The sequence below is a fragment of the Aythya marila genome, assembly GCF_965140915.1.
Source record: "Aythya marila genome assembly, chromosome: 20".
Lineage (NCBI taxonomy): Eukaryota > Metazoa > Chordata > Aves > Anseriformes > Anatidae > Aythya > Aythya marila.
In genome coordinates, this window is record NC_139061.1 from 11,273,576 (window position 1) to 11,287,649 (window position 14,074).

Here is a 14,074-nt window from a genome sequence, read left to right on the forward strand (position 1 = left end):
CTGCTGCCCCTCTTGGTTCCAGGAACAGCACACAAAAGAATTGTCTCAAGATCATAGCCTTCCCCAGCTACCTGCAGCCCACTACTGTGCGCCCGAGTTTGCTGCCTTTCACAAATAAGACAGGTAAAAACAGACATCCTGGGCCTTTGGGCTGCACAACACATGGATTTCTTGCTGTACTGGTTTTCAAATGGCAGCTTCTAAAACTGGAATCCAAGTGCAAGGGCATGGGAAACCTAAGGGTAATTCACAGCGATCTGCAGATCCTGCCTTCACGACTTTGCAGAGAAATGCAGCCCTCCCTTCCCTGCCACCCCTCCCCAACACTGGCCGCTTCGTGCTCTGCGGCTGTCCAGACTGTGTCCAGCACTTGGACTTTATTCTCTTGGCTAAGCAGTGCTATCCCAGCACTCATTAAGCATCAAGCAGAGCAAATCCCAAAGTCCACCCTCAGTGCAGTTCCCAATTCCTGAACACCAGTTTGCTGTTGAGAGCCATTTCGAGCACACAGGAGAACTCTACCTTCCAGTCTCTGTTCTGGGGCTGAAGGGCACACAGGGGTCTCTCTTTGCTACCTGGCAGGATATGTTCAGGAGGGGTGCAGTCAATTTGTTCCATTTCGGTACCTTTTTTCTTCCGTTTTCCACTGTCTGGAGTAGAGAGACACCAAGTCAGTGCTGCAAAACACCACCTCATCCCCCAGTAATTGTTCAAGCAGGAGTACTGAAGTGCTCAGTTTCTCTGCGCTCCTGAATGAGGTGGGACAGCTGATCATCACAACGTGTTTTAACGAAGCAAGGAGTCAGGGGAATGAAGACCAACCATGCTAGAGAAGCCTTTTTGCCCCTTACCTCCCAGGTCTCCTTCAGTGAAGACACTCAGGAATGACAGCGAGTTACAGTCCACGCCATTGAAAGCGTCTGATGGGTCAAGACTCTTCAGAAGGTCCCGAATATGACGCACGTGTATCCTGGCTTCCCGCACTGTGTACGGCTCTGATAAACAAAAAGGGAGGAAATAAACCGCAATTACACAGTTGCTTACTACTTTAGCAGACAAGTCTCAAAAAAGAACAACAGGGAACTGCTGCCAGGTAGCCAAAACCACTCCCTGCTTGTTCCCTCCCGGAGTCTGAAGGAACTTGCCTTCCACCACCTTTAGCAGCGAGCCCTCCTGCAGTCCTTCAATAGTTTTCAGCTCAGCGAAGTTATCGAGGACGTTGCCATCAAGCTGCAGAGAGAAGCAAGTCCGGTGGCAGGTGTCTTCACGGTCCATCAACACTTGGTGGATCTCTTGCACCATCTCTTGAGGAGAGACCTTAAGGGGGCAACAACCCAGCCAGTTACTGTCAGCCAACTGTCGGAAGGCCGTTTCTGTCCCTGCCGGAGGACGCTGCCCCTGTGCAGGATGAGCTGCCCCAGCTCCAACCCCCAGGCTGGGCACCCAGCGGCATCGCAGCCTGGCATTGCACTGAGCACAGGGCAGGGCTGGAGCGCAGCCAAGGAACCGAAGGCGGGGGGAACCCAGGGGCTCGTCCCTCATCCATCCACTGCATGCTTGTGGCGAGGCTCTGAACGACGCAAGCGGAGGACAGACCGCTTCCTCCGCTCACTCTGCCCCCGGGCACGCGGCTCCTGCCGTGCGGGAACCGCCCCAGCTCACGTGCCAGGGCTGCGCTCCTGCTGCCTGCCCTGGCTCCAGCGCCACCGACGCTGCTCGCAAGCTATGAGGACTCGGGGCAGTTTACATAAGCTGCTGTAAACAGCATGGGCTGCTATTATTAGCCTATTAAAACTAACAGCCAGAGAGATTTAGAGAAAGAGAAAAGCTGGGCTGAAATACAGCTAGTTCCACGGGGGACGTCACTTCACTGCACTCCCTGCTGGTCTTGGGGAGATAAGGCTTCCCCCGGGCTTAGGCTCAAAATGCCTCCCCCGAACTAAAAATGCTTCGTCCACATGGTTTTCAGTGCAGTATCGAGCTAAATCAGAGTATCGGCCAGGCATGTCAAAGCCTGTCCTGACCTGGCAGCACGTGTTGCCGCCCACGTGATGCCGTGCTGCATCCAGCACAGCTCTCGGGGAGGGAAGGGGAGGAGAGGACAGGGGAAGGGGAAGGGGAGGGGAGGGGAGGCTGCATCGCTCTGTGAGCCCCAGAGGTGCCCGAGCTCCCTGAGCAGTGTGAGCGCGTGTTGCCGTGCCAAACGCAGCGCAGCCAGGAGGTGCATTGTGCCAAAAGCTCTGAGCAGGCAAGAGGCTTTCCCTTCCACAGTGGGCCCAGAAGCCATGTTTACACCTCAGAGCAGCCCAGCAGTGGGAATGCCACTTCCCCTGTGCTCAGACCCGAGCCCCATGGAGAACGACCAGGGGCAGCTCCCCCTTGCCGAGCTGCCCCTGCTGTCACCCCCTGCCCCGTCCCCTCCCGGCCGGCGGGACGCAGGTACCTGCAGCGAGAAGGGCTCTATGCCCGGCGCGCAGATCTTGACGGTGAATCCCGTGTCCTGTATGACGATGACCTCCTGGTCGTTCCCATCTTCCCCCGCCTCAGCCTCCTCGTGGCCGTTCTGCCTGGCGTCCTTCTCGCCCCTGAGGCCCTCGTGCGGCGCGCTGCCGTTCATCAGTGCCGTGCCGGACGGGTGCTCTGCGGGGAGAGGGGAGCTTAGAGCAGGCGGGGGAGACCGGTTCCAGTGACACCACCATGCTCCCGCCAAGCAAACCAGGGGTTACAAGGCGGCGAACATTTCATCCTGCAACTGGTGTTTACTGGGGGTGGGTGTGCCAGGCCCTGCCCTCCTGCCCCTCAGCGCAATTAGCGCGCTCTCTTTCCCTGCAGGGTTTGCATCTTCCACAAACCCTGTGCGGAGGGGAGGGAAGGAAAGCAGGAAGGATGGGTCAGTGTACAACGCGTTCGGCTTAGTCTTAAGAAGCCTCTTAATTAAAAGAAACGGGGGTGTGGTGCTCTGCAGCCCGCAGGCAGCTGTAACCTCTGCACCAACACGTTGCGCAGCTCCCAGCGCTCCTCCTGCTGCGCCGTGTGGCGGGGGGGCTGCCGGGAGGCTCCCCGGCACCAGGCGCTCCCACACCGCGCCCCCAGCCGCCCTCTGTGCCCCCACAACACTTCGCAGAGACCCCACGGTGCCAGCAAGGCTCTGCCTCAGCACTTGCAGTCGAGAAAGGTGGTGACATTCCCAGCACACGCTTAGAGGGATGCACCCCCGGGACGGGGAGCACCCCGCACCTCCCTGCCCGCTCCCGCGAGGGTTTGTTCTCTTTGTCAGCCAGGTGGAGAGCAGCGGGGAGCTGACACCATCTAGGAAGCCACAGGTCTCCTAGCGCAGCCCGGACCCACCGAGCTGGGCAGGGGACCGGCGCGTTGCTGCACCGAGGTGCGGGCAGGGCGAGCTCCAGCTGGTGCCACAGAAGAGCTGCCCGCTACAGCCCGGGGAGCAGGGCCCCTCTGACCCACACAGGTCTCAGCACAGCCACAGGAACGGCCTCCAGAGGCCCCTGGGGTCAGCACTGTTTTGTGCAAAAAACTGCAAAAACCAGCGTGTTTTGTTTCAACCCCAACCCGCAGAGTGAGGTGAGTGTGCCCGCAGGACGCGCTGCCCCTCAGTGCCCCGGCTCCTCCTGCCCGTGCTGCAGCACCGCGGTGCCCGGGGCTGTGCTAAGGGCAGCGAGCGGAGGGACCGGCAGCAGGGGCACCGAGCTGCAACGCCGTGTCCTCAGCCCTGCTCCTGAGCACAGCAAGGACAGACCCCGAGCGCACACAAGATTAAACGTCAGAACGGGCTAAGCCCAAGCAGGGAGGAGGGGGCCCGGACCCAGCAATAAGCGTGCGCCCGCCTGAGCTGCACCCGGCCTGGTGCGAAGGCTAAGCAGGAGGATTACGTTTCATCCTTGCACCTGCAGAGCGAGTACACGCCAAGGTGACGGGCACTATTTCAGTCACGCCTCCTATTTATAGGGAGCCTGCAGATGTGGTGGGCACCGCGTGAGCCAGGCAGGCAGCCCCGGCACGAAAGGGGATTTGCATCTGTGTCTGAGTATTGCTGACTGCACACAGCAGGAAGGGGGCAAGATGACGATTGTGGGGAGTTTCCGTTAATAACTCATTAGTGTTCGCACTAATCTTCTAAACCACAGTCAGTCACCAGCTTCCTGACAACAGGATCAGAAGATGTTGCAGCAAGGCAGCCTGGCACAGAGGGGGGGGGAGAAGTGACAGTACCAGAAGCATTTACTGCGCCCGAGTTCCCCTCCCTCCCTGTAGTGACAGCAACCAGGCAGCCCCACGTCGGTGTCACTGCACCCTGCACACCACCAGCTGCACCGAGAGCACTGAGACCCAGCCCAGCCACCACAGGGGCCAGCTTTGACCTTGGGACCCAAGCAGCAGCAAGCCCAGCTGCTTGCGCCCAGGCGGGGACAACAGCCGGCCCGGAGCTGGGTCTTCGCCCCAGCCCCCTTCACCCTGCTGCGAGCTAACACAGCCTGTGCCCCCCCTCCTCCCTCCCACCCATCCCACGACTGTACATGGCCCCCCCGACACCGCCAGGGGCTCCAGCCACACACAGCCCAACAGAGCACCGCTCCAGTGAGCACCTGGAGGCGGCAGCTTCTTCCTCTTCCTCCTCTTCTGGGGCTGCCTGGAGGGCACCACGTGCATGGAGCCCCCGCTGGGCCTGCCGCCGGGGCCTGCAGCACGCTCAGTCTGCGCAGCACCAGCGCTCGTGGCCGTGCCCTCAGACGCCTTCTCCCCGCAGAGCCCAGGCGGTGCGACTGGCTGCTGGACGCGGGGGCTTCTCCCCCCGCCTGCTGGCTCCACGCAGGGGCTGGGGGTGAGCACGGCACGGGCCGCCCCGGGCCCTGCGGCCGAGCCGCCGTCCTCAGGTTTCACGCGGCACTGGCAGGCCGGAGGCAGCGCGGCGCGATGGAACGGCCCCGCCGGCCCTTCCTCAAGGTCGGCTGGAAGGACGGCTGCGGCACGCGACGCCCCTGCCCGCTGGAGAGGGCCGGCAGCACCGCCGCCAGCTCCCCAGCAGCTGCTATCGCAGGCCGGCACTGCTGCTTCTTCGCCCTCGGCCTCGGGCGAGTCTTGGCCGCGTTCGGCGCGTTTCTGCAGGCTTCCCACCGCCGCCGCGCTGGGGATGACGTCGGGGTACGGCACGGCGCCCCGGGAAGCTGCCGGCACCTCGGGGGAGCCGGCGCGGCTCGTGGGAGGCTTCGGTAAGAGCGGCGACCGCTCGTCGGGCGAGCTGGAGCTGCGTGTCTGGAAGATGAGGTCGGTGACATGCCTGCAGCAGTTCACAAAAATGCTGTTCCCCATGATCGTAAGCAGCCTGGCTCACACGACGCAGGATTACAGAAGTTAGTTCTGCGTGCAAATCCCTTTTTGCACGCGCATATCTAAGTCCCCACAAGGCGGATTCCTGCACAGCAGAGCTCACCCCCCCTGTTTCGGATCTGTTCACGTTCGCAGTCAGCCGGGCTCTCCGGAGAAACTTCTTACGTGGACCCGAGGGGAGAGGCAGCACAGGCCCCGTGGCGGGCTCAGGACCGCATCCCGGAGGTGCTGGAGCTCATACCCGTGCCTCCTCCGCAGGCCGTGCTGCTGGCCTGGCAGCAGCTCCCCCGACGTCTCGCCCAGCACCCGTCACCCGCCGCACGTCCTCGCCCTGCCGTGGCAGCCCCGCAGCAGCCGCTGAACGCCCCCAGCTCTGCCCCAGCAGCGAGCCCACGGACCCGGGGCCGTGCGTGCACCCCCGGGCTCCGCAGCGCTCTCTAAGAGCGGGCGCTTGCCCGGGTGCTTCGGGCCCCGAGCTCGTTATAAATAGACGGCCGGTATCAAGTGCTGGACCAGTGCAGCATGGGACAAGGGCTAGAGCTCCGCAGCTCTGCCAAACTCGTAGGCAGGCGCGACGCGTTGAATTACAAGGAGGGCACTCTCTGTGGCGGCCTCGGCGGGGCACGGCCGCCCATACTGAGCAGGCGGGCATAAAGGGCCTGGGCAGCAAACTACCGAGGCGTTCCCAGACGCATTTTCTGTCCTCTCACACTGCTGCACTGTACCAAACGAGCCAAAAAACCACACAGACAGCTCCCCTCAAACCACTCCTCTCTGTTATTTCAATAAATCCAGCAACTGGTGCAGGGATTACAGAGCCTGAGACTTGTGCAAGCGACAAGTGCTGGTGAAACCCGCGGCCCCTGCACACACCCAGCCCCTCGCCTTCCCCGGCCAGCACCACCACCACCACCAGCCTGCTGTGAGCTCAGCGGCACTGCATGGCCGGGAAGGAGCCCACATCTCCACCGAGAGGAAGAAAAGTGCCACAGCCCGAGCAGAAAGAGAAAAAAACAAAACAAAAAAACTCAAAACCAGAACGAAATCAGGACTACAGAGCCTGTGCAATCACCTGCCCAGCACCGACACCCGGCCAAGGAGACTCATTTCCAAAGGAGGCCCTGGGAAGGCTGGAAGCTGCCCCAGAGCCTTGCGCTCTGGCAGCCAATCTGCCAAGGGGAAAGGCAGCAACAGGCTGAACAGCACGAGAGAGCTCTCTAGTGCAAGTCAAACCCCGGCTAGCTTCTGTTCTTCTTTTTAAGAACAGAGAAAGGAAACAGAAGAAAAATCCCACTTGAATTCATGTGGGTACGGGGAGTTACCACCCCAGAAAACAGCAGAGCCCAGACTACGGCCGGCGTTCTCTTCTCAGAGCGGCTCTCTGCCAGTTTCCCAGCGCAGGAGAAGCGTAACCTTGAAATCCCTGGTAACAAGAGGCCTCTCCTGTCCTCGGGAGCGAGGATTGGTTATCAGGTTACATCAGCATCTAAAACAAAAGTTTCTCCCGATGATTTTTGGAAGAGTTTAATGCTCTGACAGTTTCAGCTCTCTCCTCACCTGGAGACCGTGCCACCATCCCGGTGCCCTGCAGCCTCAGCTCCCCTTGCAGCAGCAGCTCAGGCTCGAGCAAAGACGAGCCCAGATTCAGCTTCATTTTAAAGAGGATCAACTGAAGTACAATTTGCTGCAATTAATTAGATCACTAAGTTTAATGGTGCTATTTATGCTTAAACAAAGTTTACTTTTCCCTTTTAATAGTCACATAAACCCAGCCTAACCAAGCAGCTATTGTGCTCATCAGCTGGAGTCACCCGCTTCTCCGAGGAGGAGGCCGGGCGGTGACGCTGTGCAATGGTTCTGTGCGATGATCTGCAGCGATAAAAGAAATTAAGAAAAAGCAACACGGCACCAGCCCGTACTAGTGGCGCAATGGGATTTGGGGATGTAGAAATAAGACTGCCAGCATGTCCCGTGCTTGGGAGGCACACCGGGCAGGAAAGCTAAGCCACCCATCCTCCGATGGGATTACACGCACCCCTCCCACTCCACCTCCCTTCCCACCTCCCGCAGAGTGCTGACGCTGCCAGGAGTGCCGAGCGCAGGCTGCAGCAGCCGCAGGAGCACGGCGAGGGCAGCACGCGGGGCTTGTGCTGGGCAGCGCTGCGAGCCCCTGTGCAGGAGAGGTGTCGAGGTGGCAGGGTGCTGAGCGGCACCACCGCACCTCCCGCCGGGGGAAGCCCTGTGCCATGCAGCACGTGCTGGCTGTAGCGTGAGAAGGCTGCCACTGGTCTAGCAAATGCAAAGTGGATGTTAGCCTAGCAATAAATTAAACAAAACAAATAGCTTACTGAATCCAAATAAATTGGCTGAATTAATAGCCGTCAGCATCGCAGAGAGCCCTCGTGGGAAGGTGTCGGTAGGACGGCCTGCCAGGAGATGGGACACAGCACAGATGTGCCTCCCACATCCCCGCAGAGGAAACCACAGCTTCCCAGAATCTTTCGGTGCTCCTCCAGCACAACAAGCACTTCTTTTAATACGAGCCCACAGTGAAGCTTACAGCTGCTCTCAGCCATCATTAAACTCAAATTGGCTTTAACCCACCTGTGGGAAGAGCTATAAGCACTGCCCTTATTTTTCAGCGGCTTCTCAGCACTCAGGTTTGGCTGGCACGGGGACAGCAGCAGGCTGCAGCTCGTGGCTGCCTTCAACAACGGCCCCGGCCCCGCAGCTCTGAGGCCCCACGGGGAGCAAGCAGGCAGACTGCTCAGCCCTGCGCACCCACAGCCAGGTCTGGGTGGACCTACACAACCCAAGCCACATTCCAGTCTGCTCAGAAGCCTGTGGCTTTTGGTGCTCTCCCGATGCCGGGACATCTGCACTGCAGCTGTGCCCAGGGTGCTCCCGGGGTCCCCCAGCTCAGGCGCTCCAAGCCACCAGACCCCATGCCCTGAGCCTGGCAGCTGCAGCACCCACGCTCGCTCTCCACACCTGGGAACTACATTTGAGCCCATTCATACGCTTTCTGTCCAGCCAAAGCTTTGGAAACTTAGTTCTGAAACCAGCTGGTGAGGGGACTGCTGCAGCAACGTGCGCCTCAAACACCACAGGAACCGCGAGCAAAGATCGACACCAGCCAAACCATCCACAGCGCTAAGAGACCGCCTGCTGGAGTCCCAGAGAGAAGAGCTGGCCGAAGCAGTCCCGTTTCAGACATACCAGGAGTAAGTCGATATTTCCCTAAGCACGGCATTGTATTCTGGAATGTACCTCAGTTTCAGAAAGCTACTGAAACACCAGAAGCCCCGGACAGGTGAGCACCCCATCAAACTCTGCACGCAGCTGACCAGCGGATCATCGGCTCTGAGCCAGAAGCACCGAGCTGGGCAGCAACGCTCTGCTTTAAAAAGGCACCACGGACTGGAACGGCACCGGGCTGTACGGGACCAGTGGCTGCACTGCCCCACCGGCCCTTTCCCTGCGGCTGCCCCAGCCGGCAGCAGCAGCAGGAGCCCAGCAGCGCCGCCGCTTCCAGGAGGCATCAGCACCGCCGCCCCGGGAACGGCCACGCTCCGCGCGAGTCCTGCTCCCATGGACTGGTTTTACTGCTCAAATGCAAATAGAGAAACGCATGAACTTCAGACCTCTCCAAGCTTCTAGAAATAACAGCTTTCTAGTACAACCAACAGAGCGCAACGCGAGGAGGCAGACGGAGCGCTGCCAAGTTTAGTCATTTACAGACGGCTCAGACAAACAGTTCCCTGCGACGCAAAGTTGTTTTACTGGGCAGGAGGCAGGTGCGCGGCTGCGCTTCTCTGCGTGCGTGTTCCTGACCTACTTCCACTCTTCGCCTCCTGGGTTCCCTAACCCAGGAGCAAGGCCGAGTTTAAGGCAATTTGAGTGTAATGATGGGCAGAGCAGCGAGCTCCCAGGCCTGCAAGGGGCACCTCGGTGGCCGTCCCACGGGCAGAGCGGCTCCGGGCTTCACCCCCCCGGGGGTCCCTCCCCAGCCTGCCACTCGGGTGCCGTGTTTGTCACGGGCCTTTCCTCAACCCTGCAGCGCTGAGCAGATTTCTCTTGCAGGAGAATCTTGCGGATTTCTTCCTCCAGTTCCTCTGAAATCTGTTACACCACACGTTAGCGAACCCACCCGCCAGCAGTTCCTTCCCCAAACAGCAGCAAACCTCCAAGGTCAAGCGACCTGACAGCCACAGCGGATCCCCAGATTAACAGTCAGCGCTCTGATTGTGTTACCAACGGACACCTACGCTCACCTCCACAGCAGTTTTCCCATCAATACCTTCGTTCTCCACCCCTGCAACAGAAAAGGCGGACAAATACATGGGGGGATGGGAAAGAACAGAGACAGAGGGACCCAGTTAGAAACAGCGAGTCTTCAGGCGAGGCAATGATGAAAAGGATTTTACGCCAAGCAGACACCACTGAACCTGCACAAGACAAGCTCGTTCTAAGGCAGTGACAACGCTGCCGTATTTCTGCAGAAACAGAAATAATCCAAAAACACTGCACACAACTGCTGCCTTTTGATCTTGTGCTAGTTAATAAGAAAGGTGACTTTAACTGCCCTTGACAGAAGTCCCTACAGGTACCCAAAGCATTCACGCTTCTGTGTTCCTGCTCTCAGGACAGAGCAGCCCCAGCACCGGTGTCTGGCCTGGAGGTGGAGAGAAGCAGCGGGCAGCCCTCTGGCCTGTTCAGAGGCGAGGGCATTCCTCAGGTCTCAGTGCCCACCAACACTGAACGTGCTTCCTCAGCGAGGAGCCCACTCGGAGCCTGCCCACGGCACAGCCACGGCGAGTGCCTGCTTCGGGCAGCACGGGACGGAGCCACGGACAGGCAGCGGTGGGTGCGCAGAACCAGGAGAGGCCTGGGCAGCACAAGCTGGCACTGCCCATGGACAGCCCCCTGCGCCGGGCTGGTGGGGGCTGGCTGCAGGTCCCCCCTCCACACAGACCCCTGGGCACCTGCCAGCTTCCTTACACTCACATGGGGAGGATTTTTCCGCCTCCCTCCCTCCCCCAGCAATCAGCTCACACTTTGAACAGCAGGGATTACACGGCGTAACTTTTTAACCCAGTCGCTGGAGCTGCACACTTGGCACCCGTTAAAAAAGGAAAAAACCAGCACGGGGGGGGGGAGGCTCTCAGCGCTGCATTCCCCACACACTTGAATTACTGCCAGGCTGCTCAAACACCAATGAACTTTGCTTTAGGTGACAAACTTCAAAAATTCACCTCACCACCATAAAAACAGGGGAGGGAGGAAGCGGCAGGTCACTCGGGGGGTCACTCGCTCAGTCAGGGCGAGGGGCTCTGGGCCATGCCGAAGGGCAGCCCCGCAGCACCGGGCCTTTACCTTCCTCCTGTGAGTTACAGATCAGGGGAACGGGCCGAGCCTGAGCGCGGCGCTCAGGATGCCAGCTCCTCGGGACAAAACACAGCGTGCTCAGGGGAGCGCACACCCCAGGAGCCCGACCCAGCCGGGCCCACGCTGGGACAGGGCACGGGGCCGGGAGGGCTGCGCCTCGCCCTGCCCGCAGCCCCCAGCCCCCAGCCAGGATCCGAACCGCGCTGCTCTCAGGCAGAGCCCGGCCGCACACCCGCTCCTGCCCGGCCCCTTCCTGCCGTGCCGGCGGCTCCTCCGCCTCGGCCCCGCTCCGGGCACGGCCCCGCAGGCCGGCGGCACACGCACGGTGCCCGCGCTCCCCGGGCCGCAGCCGCCCGCAGAGCTCCCCCCGGCGGCCCCGCTGCGGCCGAGCCAGGCCCCGAGCCCCGGGCCCACCCCGGTCCCGCCGCAGGGCCGCGCGCAGGCCGGGCTCGGGCCCCGAGGCCTCCCCCGAGCGGGGCCCGCCCGGCCCCGGGGCCGCCCCCGGCCGGGGCGCGGGGCCCTCAGCGGCCGCCCCCGGCCCCCCCCCCGCGGCCGCGCCGCGTCCCGCTGAAGGTCACCTTCACGGGGCCGGGGCTCCCCGCGCCGCCGCGGGCAGGGCCCGGCCGCCCCCGCCGCCGCCCGGCCCCCACGGCCCGCCCGGGCCCGAGCCCAGCGGCTCCGCTCCCCGCCGCGGCCCCCCCGGCCCCGACCGCCCCCCCCCCTCGCAGCGGCGGCGGCCCGGGCCTGGCGCCCCCCCCCCCTCTCCTCCCCGCCTTCCCCGGGGCCGCTCGCTCGCAGCCGCCGCCGGGGCGGCCCCGGGGCTCGGCCCCGCCGCGGGGAGCGGAGCGGAGCCGGCGGCCGGGGCTCGGCGGGGCGGGCACGGCCACGGGCACGGCGCCCCCCGCCCGCGCCGCGCGGGGCCGGGCCGGGCCGCCACAGCCACAGCCCCGAGCCCCTGCCCCGGCCCTGCCCCGGCCCCAGCCCCAGCCCCGGCCGCGGGGGCAGCAGCAGCAGCGGCGCCCCCCTCCCCGCCATGTCCCGTCCCGTCCCGTCCCGCCAGGCCCGGCCCCGCCGCCCGCCAGGCCCGGCCCGGCGCCCCCTTCCCCTCACCCTTCCCGGGGCGCTGCTCGGCCTCCGGCGGCCTCCTGGCGCGGGGCCCCGGCTGCTGCTGCTCGGCGCCCGGCACGGCCGGCGGCATCTGGCCCGCTCCGATCGCCACGGGGCGCCCCGCGCCGTGCCCGCCGCGAAGGACAGGGACAGCGCCGCGCGCACCACGTGGCCCCGCCCGGCCCCGCCCAGCCTTAAAGGGGCCGCGCCACGGAGCGCTCCCGGCACGGGGCGGGCGGGCGGCGGGGGCAGGGCCCCGGGAGCTGCTGCAGGAGCGCGGCCCGGCCCGGGGGGTGCGAGGGGAACGGCAGCGCCTGCAGCGCTGTGACGGGCACACAGAGCGGGCACTGCAGGAAGCACTTGGTTGTAAAGAATAAGGAATAAGGAATAAAGAATCAAGAATAACGAATAAAGAATAAAGAATAAGGAATAAAGAATAAAGAATAAAGAATAAAGAATAAAGAATAAAGCCTTGGACACAGTCCCGGGGGGTGATGGTGCCGGGCAGGGAGCTGTGCCTCGAACAAGGCAGCAGCTGTCAGCCCGCGGGCTGCTGCTGTGCTCCGCTGCGGGACGGGAGCAGCCCCGCGCCCACCAGCCCGCAGCAAGGCTGGGACCCGGGGCCCAGCCCTTCGCCCACCGCCCCACCGCCCGGTGCAGCCCCAGCAGGGTTGGGTCACCGGCAGCCTCTGCACGGCCCCAGAACACCGGGAGCGGGGCTGGGGCTCAGCCCTGCAGGGCCCCGAGGCCCCCGCTGAGGCTGCGGCGCAGAAAGGCCCAGGGGGTTCCCAGGGCTTCGTGGCCACATCACCGCTGTAATCGCAATGGCAGGGACGGGTCATGTTCTGGAAGCTGAAATTCTGTGGAAACAGGCAGGAGGCCTCGCTGCACCCTTAGGATCTTAAATGCTCCTGTGCTGCTTGCACCACCATGCTCACGCCTGACGCTCTGCTGCCCTGTTCTTACCCAAGGTGAACAAAAGGGCGGAGATGTGTGGGCTCGTTACGGTGCAGACACGCAGTGCCGTGCTCTGTGTCCCCTGCCCGGCCCCCTGCTGCACGACTGGGGGCTCTGGGCAGCCTCGCTGGGCCAGGGGCTCTGGGCTGGCGTGTGACGGGCATCGCTGCAGCGCCACTGGAGAGGGAGCAAACAGAGAAACTTGGCGTTTGGGAGCAAAGGGCAGGTTTTAACTGGTGAGGAGACGCGGCACTTTCATCTCTGTGCTCTACTGAGCGCGTGGGGCGGAGGAGAGCCTGCACGTGAGCGCTGCGATCAGCTCGGGGCTGCTCTGCTGGGCCCGGCAGGGAGGCCCCGCAGCACGGCGTGGCTGATGGCACCCAGCGGGAGCGGGGCAGCCTGCGGGCAGCAGGAGGTTTTCTCTCCCCTCACTTCCCCAGCAGTGCTCAGCAGCCAGGCAGCACAGGGGAGTGACAAGAGCAGGCGTGCAGAGAGGAGGCGGCAGCAGCATTACTGCCAAATTGGCTCATCGGGGCTGGTGGGTGGCCTGTGGGCACCAAGCAGAGCAGGGACCCCGAGATGTTCACCTACGGCCCCGAAATGGAAGCTTGTTGGTGTGCTGCCCGTCAATCTTCCCAGTGGAGAGCACCACCACAGTGCCACGCTTCTGCCTCCGGGCAGCTCATTTTGGGTACCTCGTGCATTGAGATGTGTTGTGCAGAGAGAAATCCCTGACCATCGCTCTCTACAGAGACCACATTTCTTGCTGCGCCTTCAGCTTTTCGGGGCAACCAGGAGAAGTCATCCCCACGCTCCCACACTGCAGATCCTCATCTATCAGCTGTGTCCTGCGTGTGATTTTCTGTGCAGTGAGGCAGTTTGTGGGAAGCCTCAAGCTCTGCCTCAGGCTGAAAATTCCCCAGGGCAATAGGATTAGGCCCAGCCACCACAGCTCTGCACAGTGCAGTGCAGGAGAGGGGCAGGTCCCCAAGCCAGTGGGGCAGATGTCAGCAGGGAGTGCTCTACCAGGCGGTTTGCAGCACAGCAGATTAGGAGCCAAGCCCACGCAGACTCGCTGCCTCACCAGGGAGCAAGCAGGGCACCGGCGGCAGAGGCGTGCTGGGCTTTGCTGCGCAGGACGGCACTGGCACCACTGGTGGGTGGCATGTTCCCAGCGCGGCCTCAGCGCCAGCTGGCTCACCCGCACAGCCCTGCTGATGCACATCTTGCCGTAGCCACTTTGCCCCTAATTATTTTTCTTGGCCGCACTGGGGCC

At 62.6% G+C, this 14,074-nt stretch overlaps 1 protein-coding gene across 2 annotated transcripts in view; it reads right to left on the bottom strand.

Moving 5' to 3' along the window:
- CLUH (clustered mitochondria homolog) overlaps positions 1–11,994 on the bottom strand; it is a 32,928-nt gene extending 20,934 nt beyond the window's left edge. Inside the window, exons 1-5 of one of the 2 annotated variants that reach the window (XM_082776260.1) lie at positions 11,845–11,994; positions 2,444–2,640; positions 1,146–1,317; positions 852–995; positions 523–650 (exon numbers count right to left, since the gene is read on the bottom strand). In XM_082776260.1, the coding sequence (XP_082632386.1) occupies positions 523–650; positions 852–995; positions 1,146–1,317; positions 2,444–2,640; positions 11,845–11,932 (729 nt within the window). In that variant the 5' untranslated portion in view covers positions 11,933–11,994. Of the gene's footprint in view, positions 1–522; positions 651–851; positions 996–1,145; positions 1,318–2,443; positions 2,641–4,604; positions 5,611–11,844 lie in introns of those variants that run through there. The other variant, XM_082776259.1, reaches the window with a different exon arrangement.
- Between the last annotated feature and the right edge of the window lie 2,080 nt (positions 11,995–14,074).